Source organism: Perognathus longimembris, chromosome 1, assembly GCF_023159225.1.
Source record: "Perognathus longimembris pacificus isolate PPM17 chromosome 1, ASM2315922v1, whole genome shotgun sequence".
Taxonomy (NCBI): Eukaryota; Metazoa; Chordata; class Mammalia; order Rodentia; family Heteromyidae; genus Perognathus; species Perognathus longimembris.
In genome coordinates this window covers 44,206,853-44,217,112 of record NC_063161.1, presented here as the reverse complement: position 1 = coordinate 44,217,112, position 10,260 = coordinate 44,206,853, and the positions used below count along the sequence as shown (strand labels likewise).

General features: G+C 43.7%; 1 protein-coding gene across 1 annotated transcript; it reads left to right on the top strand.

Annotated features, from left to right (window-relative positions):
* Positions 1-2,804: 2,804 nt before the first annotated feature.
* Positions 2,805-3,292, top strand: LOC125354288 (10 kDa heat shock protein, mitochondrial-like). The gene has a single exon (XM_048349897.1). The coding sequence runs from the start codon at positions 2,805-2,807 to the stop codon at positions 3,102-3,104; it is 300 nt and encodes a 99-aa protein (XP_048205854.1). The 3' UTR covers positions 3,105-3,292.
* Positions 3,293-10,260: the final 6,968 nt, after the last annotated feature.

Sequence of the window (10,260 nt, the reverse complement as noted above, 5' to 3'; positions counted from 1 at the left end):
GAAGTCTGGTATTGTGATACCTCCTGCACTGCTTTTTTTTTTTGCCTAGAATTGCTTTGGCTATTCTAGGTCTTTTGCTGCTCCATATGAATTTATGGGTTGCTTTCTCTATTTCAGTGAAGAATGTAGCTGGGATCTTGATGTGGATTACATTGTATGATGGGGACTGTATAACAATTTGGGCAATATGGCCATTTTCACTATATTGATTCTGCCTACCCATGAGCATGGGAGGTCTTTCCATCTTCTTGTGTCCTCTTTGATTTCCCTTTCTATATTTTTATAGTTCTCATTACATAGGCCCTTCATGTCTTTGGTTAGGTTGATCCCTAGGTAATTTATTCTTTTTTTTTTTTTAGCTATTGTAAATGGTATTATTTCCATAGTTTCCTTTTCTGCTTGTACATTGCTGGTGTACAGAAAAGATGCTGACTTTTGTGGATTGAATTTGTATCCTGCTACTTTGCCAAAATGGTTTATTAGGTGTAGGAGTTTGGGGACTTTGTTTTTGGGGTCCTTCAAGTAAAAGATCATGTCATCTGTGAATAGGGATAGTTTAATTTCTTCTTTGCCGATGTGGATCCCTTTGATGTCCTCCTCTTGCTTTATTGCTATGGCTAGGGATTCCAGCACTATGTTGAATAGAAGTGGGGAGAGTGGGCATCCTTGTCTTGTTCCTGAGTTTAGGGGGAATGATTTTAGTTTCTCCCCATTTAATACAATATTAGCAGTTGGTCTGTTGTATATTGCTTTTATTGTTTTAAGGAATGTTCCATCTATTCCTGTTCTCTCCAGAGCTTTTAATAAGTATGGATGTTGTATTTTGTCAAAGGCTTTTTCGGCATCTGCTGGGAGCCAAATGGCTGTCATATTGTAACTTAAAGAAACTATAGAGCTTAACTGAACAGAATGTCTGGTGCCTGTGATACCTCACCCATGCAGGTTGGTCAGTCCTGATATCCTGTTTGGCAGTACATTCTACCCTTCATTGAAAATCACCCACCCATGACCTTCTTGTAATGTACATTTTGTGGTTTAGAAACCTACCAGCCCAACGGCCCTGCTCACGTCAGTTACCCCCTTGCTAATCGCTATATAAGCTGCTGTGTAAAAATGAAATTTGAGACCTTGATCAGAATCCTGTCTTGGTCTCCTTCCTTGTGTCTGGTTTGTCTCTCATTCAGGTCCACTCCCCTTTGGGCTCCTGTTGACAAAACCCCACAGGCTGGGGCAGGCATCAACTGAAATAACAATGTGATTCTTGATTTTAGTTCTGTTTATGTGGTGAATTACATTAATAGATTTACGGATGTTGAACTATCTTTGTGTCTGTGGGATGAAGCCTACTTGGTCATGATGTATAATTTTCTTGATCAGTGTCTGGATCCTGTTAGCTAATATTTTATTGAGGAGCTTTGCGTCTGTGTTCATTAGTGATATTGGTCTGTAGTTCTCTTTTGTTGTTGGGTCTTTGCCTGGTTTGGGGATGAGTATACTATTAGCTTCATAGAATGAGTTTGGGATTTCTCCCTCTGTTTCTATTTTGCGGAGGAGTTTGAGGAGTATTGGTATTAGCTCCTCACTAAAGGTTTTATAGAATTCGTTGGTGAATCCGTCTGGGCCTGGGCTTTTCTTTGTTGGTAGGCTCTTGATTACCCCCTGTATCTCGCTGTAAGTTATTGGTTTATTTAGTTGATTTATTTCTTCTTGATTCAGTTTGGGCAGTTTGTACTTCTCTAAGAATTGATCCATTTCTTTAAAATTATTGTTTTTTAGTGAGTAGAGGTTTTGGAAATAGTTCCTTGTGATTGTTTGAATATCGTGTGTATTTGTTGTAATTTTCCCAGTGGAGTCCCTGATTTTACGTATATGAGTCCCTTCTCTTCTTTTTTTTTTTTTGTAAGTCTTATTTTCTCAAAGAACCAGCTTTAGGTTTATTTATTTGTTGAATGGTCTTTCTATTTTCAATCAGATTTATCTCTTCTTTAATCTTTGTGATCTCTCTCCTCCTAGTCATTTTAGATTCAATTATTTCTTGTTTCTCCAGATGTTTTAGTTTCATCGTGAGGTTATTCACCTGCTCTGCTTCCATTCTTTTAATGTGAGTGCTGAGGGCAATGATCTTGCCCCTCAGTACTGCCTTAGCTGTATCCCATAGGTTTCTTTGTGATGTATTTTCATTGTCATTGTGGCTTATGAATTCGTTAATTTCATCCTTAATTTGGTCTGTGACCCAAGTGTTAGATAACAGTGAGGGGTTTAGTCTCCAAGTATTTGTATAGCATCTGTTGTATCCTTTGTTAGTGAGGGTTACCTTTATTCCACTGTGGTCAGATATAATACATGGGATGACATCAATCCTTTTGTATTTGCTGAGGTTCTTTGTGTGGGCTATGACATGATCTATTTTGGGATATGATCCATGGGCTGCTGAGAAGAATGTGTATTGGGTCTCTGTAGGGTGAAGGACTGTATAGATCTATCAGATCCATTTGGGATATGGTGTTACTTAGGTCTTCAGCTCCCTTGCTAATTCTCTGGGTGTTGGATCTGTCTCTTGGAGAGAGTGGAGTATTAAAGTCACCCACTATGATTGTGTTTGGGTTTATCTTGTTCTGTGAGAATTTTCTTGACATATGTAGGGACTCTTTTGTTTAGTGAGTATAAATTTATCACCATGATGTCTTGATTCTGGATTTTTCCTTGTATTAAAATGTAGTTCCCACGTGTCCCCAAGCCCAATTGCGGGTCTCTCCTTGCAGCGCAGGCGTGGGAGCAGAGTCTGAGTAGCAACAGTGAGAGTCATGGCCAGACAAGCATTTCTCCCTTTGTTTGACCGAGTGTTGGTTGAAAGGAGTGCAACTGAAACTGTAACCAAAGGAGGCATTATGCTTCCAGAAAAGTCTCAAGGAAAAGTATTGCAAGGCACAGTAGTGGCTGTGGGATCAGGCTCTAAAGGAAAGGGTAGAGAGATTCAGCTAGTTAGTGTGAAAGTGGGTGATAAAGTTCTCCTTCCATACTATGGAGGCACCAAAGTAGTTCTAGATGACATGGATTATTTCTTATTTAGGGATGGTGACATTCTTGGGAAGTATGTCGAGTGAATACATCACTGAAATGGCATCATGTGAAGCTGCCCATCCCATGGAAGTTCTGGGATCTTTCATCATGTAAATAATTTCAGTATCTCCCTTTTATAATAAACTGCTGGTATCTAAAGTAATGATAACCATTCTCTCTAAAATTTAATTTCACTGTTCTGGTATAAACATTTCCAAATAAAACATGTAAATGAAAAAAAAATTAAAAAAAATAATAAAATGTAGTGCCCTTCTTTGTCTTTTTTAGTTGATTTTAATGAGAAGTCCAGTTTGTCTGAAATCAGGATGGCTACTCCTGCCATTTTGGTAGGTGCATTTTCTTGGAAGATCTTGCTTCATCCTTTCATTCAGAGCCTGTTTTTTTTGTTTGTTTGTTTGTTTTTTGTTTTTTGTTTTTTTTTTTTTTGGCCAGTTCTGGGCCTTGGACTCAGGGCCTGAGCACTGTCCCTGGCTTCTTTTTGCTCAAGGCTAGCACTCTGCCACTTGAGCCACAGCACCACTTCTGGCCATTTTCTGTATATGTGGTGCTGGGGAATCGAACCCAGGGCCTCATGTAGATGAGGCAGGCACTCTTGCCACTAGGCCATATCCCCAGCCCTCAGAGCCTGTTTTTGTTCCTTGCTGTAAGATGGGTCTCTTGAAGACAACAGATAGAAACTTTTTGTTTATGAATCCACTCGGTCAGTCTGCTCCTCTTTATCCAAGAGTTTATACCGTTTATATTCAAAGAGATCAAGGATAAGAGTGTTTTTTTCCCTTCCATTTTCCTGTTAGGCTGTTTTTCCTCTCCCTTTTTTTTTGTCTTTATTGAGCTGCTCTTCCTGTTGGGCTCTGGCTATTGTAGTTTCTTTCTGTCTCTGTCTGGGGGTCCTGTACATTTTCTGTTGGGTGGGGTTCCCCTCTTAGAATTCGCTGTAAGGCTGGTTTTTTATTCACATACTCCTTTAGATCCTCTTTGCTATGGAAAGATCTGTTTTTTCCCTCCAAGGTGAATTCTAGTTTTGCTGGATATCTAATTCTGGGTTGGCAATTGTTGGCCTGGAGGACTTGGATTGTGTTCTTCCAAGCTCTTCGTGAGTTGTAGGTTTGTGTGGAGAGGTCTGCTGTGATTCTGATCTTTTTTCCATTGTAATATAGCTCTTTCTTCATTTTGGCTGCATTCAAAATTTTCTCTTTATTCTTGAGATCTGAAGTCGTGATTATTATGTGCCTGGGCCAAGATTTTCTAGGGTCTGGTCTGCCAGGCGTCCTATAAGCTTCAGTTACTTGGTGAGGTCCCTTGTGAGATTGGGGAAGTTTTCTACAAAAACTCTATTGAAAATATGTTGTAGACCTCTACTCTGGTACTCTGCTCCTTCATCTATTCCAATTATATGCAGATTATATCTCTTGTCTTTGTCCACTAGCTACTGGATTAGTCTGCCCTGGAGTTTAACCGTTTCTTGGAGTGTGGTAATTTTCTGGTCCTTATCAGCTGCATCATCGTCCAAAAGAGAGATTCGGGATTCGATATGATCAATTCTTTGTGATGTGGCTTCAAGTGTGGTGTTTATGGATGACAGCGAGCTGTTTATGGTTGCCAGATCAGCTCTCATTGTAGTGATTTATTCTTTTAAAGAGTTGTATTTTGAATCTATTTTTTCATGCATTTCGTTTCTCAGGATGTTAAGGTCTTCTTTAATGGAGAAATGCACTGTATCCATTTTTGCTTCCATTTCTTTTTTGATTTCCTGTAGATTTTTGGAGACTTCCATTCTAAGCTCCTGTATCTGCTTTCTGAATTCAGTCCTGAGGCTTTTGATCATTTCGTCTATCTTATTCTCATTTGTTTTTTTATTCTCCATCTCCTCTTCAGTCACACTACTTTTTGGAGCTGGCAAGTTGGCTTGACCTTTCATGAAATTTGTAATATTTCTTTGTGATTTGCACATCTGGAGATGTGTAGGTGGTGACCTTGGCTTGGCTTTGTGCTGGTTCCCACTGGTCCATCAGTGGAGACTTGTTTGTGTCCTGGCTCTGGGTTTGAGTTTGGCTGTTGAACCTTACTGCCCAATGGGTGAATGTGACCATCTTGGTTGTTGCCGAGGTGGTCACCCTCACTGCACTTGGGGGTGGGTAGGTTCTATGTCTTTCTCTGCAGGACTGTGCTCTGCCGCTGTGTTGTGCTGATCCTAGTGTGCCCCTGATGGGGGTTTGCGGGTCTCTGATTCAGCGTGGCGAGGAGACTTTTCTCTTCTTTGATTCTTTTCCCAATAGGTGCTGTGGTCAAAAGAGCTCACCTCTCAGATTGAGAATTGCCGCTGAGAGGCAGCTCGCCCACCTGTGCGGAGTGCTCCTGTCAGAGCAGGTATTGCTGTTGAGGGGTGGCCCGCCCACCTGTGCAGAGTGCGCCAATCAGAGCGGGTGTTGCTGCTGAGGGGGCAGCTTACCCACTTGTGCGCTCCTGTGGGGGGATGAGCAGAAGATCCTCCTGCTGGAGGGATAGCACGCTAACCCACGCTGGCCCTCCGGGGGGCACGTGTGTGTGTGCTCTAGTATTTCCTTTGGGGGCGTGCTGCCCTGAGTTGTTGGAGGGTGCTTGTGCCCTCTCGCGAGTCTGCTGTGAGGGGCGGTATGCGTGAACCCCAGCAGGTTCAAGTGTCTGGGCGCGGGTTGGTGCCCACAGACTCTCTGTGCCTCTGCTCTGGGGGTGGGGGGCATGTGTTCATGCCCAGGTGTCCCTGCTGGGCTGGTATTGCACACCAGCAAGCCTGTGACTGTTGCTCAAAAAGTCCGCGGGGACCAGGGCGCCTCAGGTGGCGTTCCAAGGCCTACCAGTCCCCAAGCCCCTGCTGGGGGGGGCGGGGCTGGGGCTTTGGGGGACGCCTGTCTAAGGTGTTTCCCGGTCACTTTGTTGGGCGCTGCTCCACCTCTGCTAGCTTCCATGTCCTCCCAGAGGCTATAGGGTCCTAGAGCCACCAGATATGGGGCTATTTTGTTCCCTCGGGGTAGGGAGGGGGAGGGAGGGAGCTCTAGCTTCTTTATAGGGTTTGGGTCTCTGCTAAAGCTAGTCTCCCATTTGTGGGGGGCAATGGGGAACCAATGGCCAAGGAGGCTGGGTTTCTTCCTAGTGGGAGCTTTTAAGGGAGACTGGCAACCAGGGTACACTTCACTAACTTCGAGGCTCATGTGCATGGTTCCTAGCTTTAGCTGGACCTATGGCCCAGAAGGCTGTGTTTCCTACTTGGAGGTAAGTTTCTGAAGGGACCCAGTAAAGCAAGGTTGGTTCTGCTGCCTGCTGCAGGGTGCAAGCTCAGATCCCAGCTGGAGCTGGACCCATAGTCCAGAGGGGTGTTTCTTCCACTTGGAAGGAACCTTGGTCAGAGTCCTCATTGTCTGTGTGGGGTGCCCAAATACTTCCCTGGTGAAGGTGGGCCAGTAGTCCAGGCTGCTTGGATTCCCACCTTTGGCATGGAAGCCTGTGGGGTGGAGGTTGGGGAAGGGCTCTGGCCTCTTTGTTCCCTTCAAGTAGGAGAGGGTGGGGGTCCTCTGGATCAGGCTCTGCATGGTGGCACCACTGGTTTCCCAATGCGATACTCACCCTGGAGTTTCTTGGGGCTCTCCAGTGGTGCTGTGGCAGATCTCTGAGTCTATGTATTTGCTGCTGGGTCCCGGCAGCCACCACACTCCCTTGCAATGATTGTGGGCTGAGTAGTGTGGCGGTGGGCTCTCTCTGGGTCTGGGTTTCCGGGTGCCTTGCTTCTGTGTGCATTGTCTGCTCTGACCCTGTCCAGTGCTGCGGGATTCCTCTGCGTTTGGGTTCTGTGGCCCAGAGGTCTCACTTCCGAGGGGTGGGGGAGGGGTCTTCGCTGTTTCCCTTCTTTCCTGTGCAAGTTCTGTGGTTTCATTCTCTTCTTTTTTCAGTTCCTGTGAACTTCTGGTTGTTCATTTTTCCGTTGCTGCCAATCTCTTGGGGGAAGTTGGGTGTTGGAACCCGAACTCTCTATGTGGTTGAAGAGCTAGGTTGTTTACTTACTGTATCATTGCCATCCTCTTCCATCTCTTGTTGATTTTATATATAGGTTTTTTGTTGTTGTTGTTTTGTTTTTTGGTCGGTTGTAGGGCTTGAACTCTGGGCCTTGGCACTGCCCCTGAGCTCTTCAGCTCAAGGCTAATGCTCTACCACTTGCACAAGGCCACTCCTAATTTTCTGAGTGGTTTACTGGAGATAAGAACAAGGCCAGAAGAGTGCTTGCCTCCTACACATGAAGCTCTCGGTTTGATTCCCCAGCACCACATATATGGAAAACGGCCAGAAGGGGTGCTGTGGCTCAGGTGGCAGAGTGCTAGCCTTGAGCGGGAAGAAGCCAGGGACAGTGCTCAGGCCCTGAGTCCAAGGCCCAGGACCAAAAAAAAAAAAAAAAAAAGAACAAGGCCAGCTCTCCACAAAGCCTCCCCGTGGGAGGAGGAGACTCCTGGGTACAGGCAGCTCTCCAAACCTGGTGTCCTCTGCATCCTCTTCCAGCCAACTGCAGGGCACTCGAGAAGTTGGTGTAGCAGTGTGTTTTTAAATTCTTCTTTTCATTCGGATCAGCTACAGGAAATGAACTGAACCTCCAGGCCAAAGGGACTGGAGAGCGCCATCCCACAGAAGGTCCTCAGGACAGGCTGGGACACTAGGATGCTGGTGCCAGCCAGGGCCCAGATGCCACCTGCCCAGCTGCAGAGGGACACAGCCAAGACTCTCCAATAGTGTTTTTAATGGAGTCAAATCCACGTGGTTTGTATATTTTTTCCTTTAATCTTTGGCATTTTGTTTCTCTTTCTGAGAACATAACTCGAAACACTACAGAGCCAATTGCCCTATAAAGAGTGTGTCTGCAAATGCTGTACAGTTTTATATACATTCACAATGTACTTTTGCCTCCTAGATAATTTATTTTGCAACACATTACTGCACAGTTATAAATAACTGTAACATCACTTTCAGTTATGTGTAAAGAAATAAATTAATTAAAATGTTCTTTGTACATGCACTGGCTATCCCAGGAAGAGCAAATGTGTAACTGACAAGTTGTTCTGTCTAAAAACTCAAGTGTACTAAGCTTTCCTTCTCAAATAGTTCCATTTTAATCTACAAAAAAAAAAAAAGAATCTCATGGACTTTTCTTCCCTGGCTGCCTTTGAACAGTGATTCTTAGATCTCAGCCTGCTGAGTAGCTAGGATTATAGGCATGATCCACCGGCACAGGGCTATGTATAGTTTTTTTAGCCTCTATTCCACTGATTTCTTCCCTGATCTTTATTATCTCTCTCTGTCTATTAGTTTGGGGTGTGGGTTGTTCCTGTTTTTCTAGCAGCTTTGGTTTCATCAATGAGGTTACTTGATTCACTTCTGCTTCCTTTATGTGTACATTTAGAGCTATAAACTTCCCTCTCAACCCTGCTTTTACAATACCTCATAGGTTCTGGAAATTTTCAATCTCAAACAGTACAGAGTCAAGTGACTTTAATCCCTTAACTTAAAATGTGTCATTAGTACAAGTACTACATGATTGTTTTTTTCTGGTCAGAACAAATGGATAAATTGTGTCAGTAGCACTCACAAGTTCTTTGGCGGGGGGTAGGAAGCCTATAAATCTAAATTGCACCCTTTGGTCAAAAGCCAAGTAATTTCCTCCTAGATGCCATTTCCCTCTTAAACCTTTAGTACCTTTACTGTGTGGCTACCCAGTTGAACTCCCACTAGCCTGAGACACACTAAGCACAAAGAACAAAAGTCAGAATTATGTGGCCACATGCATCATTTGGAGACAATAACTAACCTTACCCAAAGCTCACTGTCTGTGACAAAGACTCAACTTCAATTTCATTGTGGGAATTCACTGGTTATTAGTAAAGCCAGGTTCCCAACTCTTCAGTGGCACAAATAGACACAGTCTTAGAAAAGAATTCAATTGCTCTAGCCATTTCCACCTAGCTTAAAACCCTAACAGCTTCCCTCTTAAATATAATTCTAGTTTATGATTGGATTGATAATTTGTGGCTCAAGGGTAATTATGCTCTGGGATATCTGTCTCCCTTAGATGTCTCTATATTCCTCAAAACCCCTTCTTCCCACTGTTAAAAAAGCAGGGATGGGTACAAGCTGGTCATTCTTATCTGTAATGCTAGCAACTTAGGAGCCTGGTATTTGAGAGTCAAGGTTTGAAGCCAGGCCAGGCAGAAAAGTCTGTGAGAGGTTTTGTTGTTTTTATTTTTCTGCCAGTCTTGGGACTTGAACTCTGGGCCTGGGTACTGTCCCTGAGCTTTTGTGCTCAGGCTAGTGCTTTACTACATGAACCACATCTCCACTTCTGGATTTTTTGTGGTTAATAGGAGATAAGAGTCTAATAGGAGATAAGAGTCTCTAGGACTTTCTTAGGCAGGTTAGGTTTGAACCTTGATCCTCAGATCCCAACCTCCTGAGTAGTTAGTATTACAGGTGTGAGCCACTGTGCCCAACTGTGAGATTCTTATGTCCAATTAACCAACAAGAAGCCAGAAGTGGAAACTTCGCTCAAGTGGTAGAATGCCAGCCTTGAGCAAAAAAGCCAACTGGGAGCATGAAGCCCTGAGTTCAAGCCCTAGTACCAGCACACACACACACACACACACACACACACACACACACACACTGTACACTCACACACACACTACAAACTCAGACACAGGAGCTACAATAGATATGGCAGTATTAGGAGAGGGTTTGCCTATCAGGAAGCCATACAGCAATCTAATGTCAACAACTGGAACTATCACTTTGAAAACATAAGGCTGTCATGGAACTTGAGGTTACTCTTAACTTCTTAGTAAACAGAGTTCTTGGAAATCTAGCACTAACTTACCCACTAGCTGAAAAATATGGCATGTGTCCCACCACTAGTAATTTACTGCTGCCTTTTGGTAAGTACCACAAGACAGGCCAAGACAAACATTCAGGGGGGAGGGGGTTATGAGGGACAAGGTAACAAACAGTACAAGAAATGTATCCAATGCCTAACGTATGAATCTGTAACCTCTCTGTACATCAGTTTGATAATAAAAATTTGAAAAAAAATAAAAAAAATAAAAAAATCCTAACAACAACAACAACAACAAAAAAAGACAAACATTCAGAGACTGTGAGTGAATGGTGCTG

What these genes read in the sequence shown, in the direction of transcription:
- LOC125354288 (XM_048349897.1), top strand. Translation starts at nt 2,805, where the DNA reads ATGGCCAGACAAGCATTTCTCCCTTTGTTTGACCGAGTGTTGGTTGAA.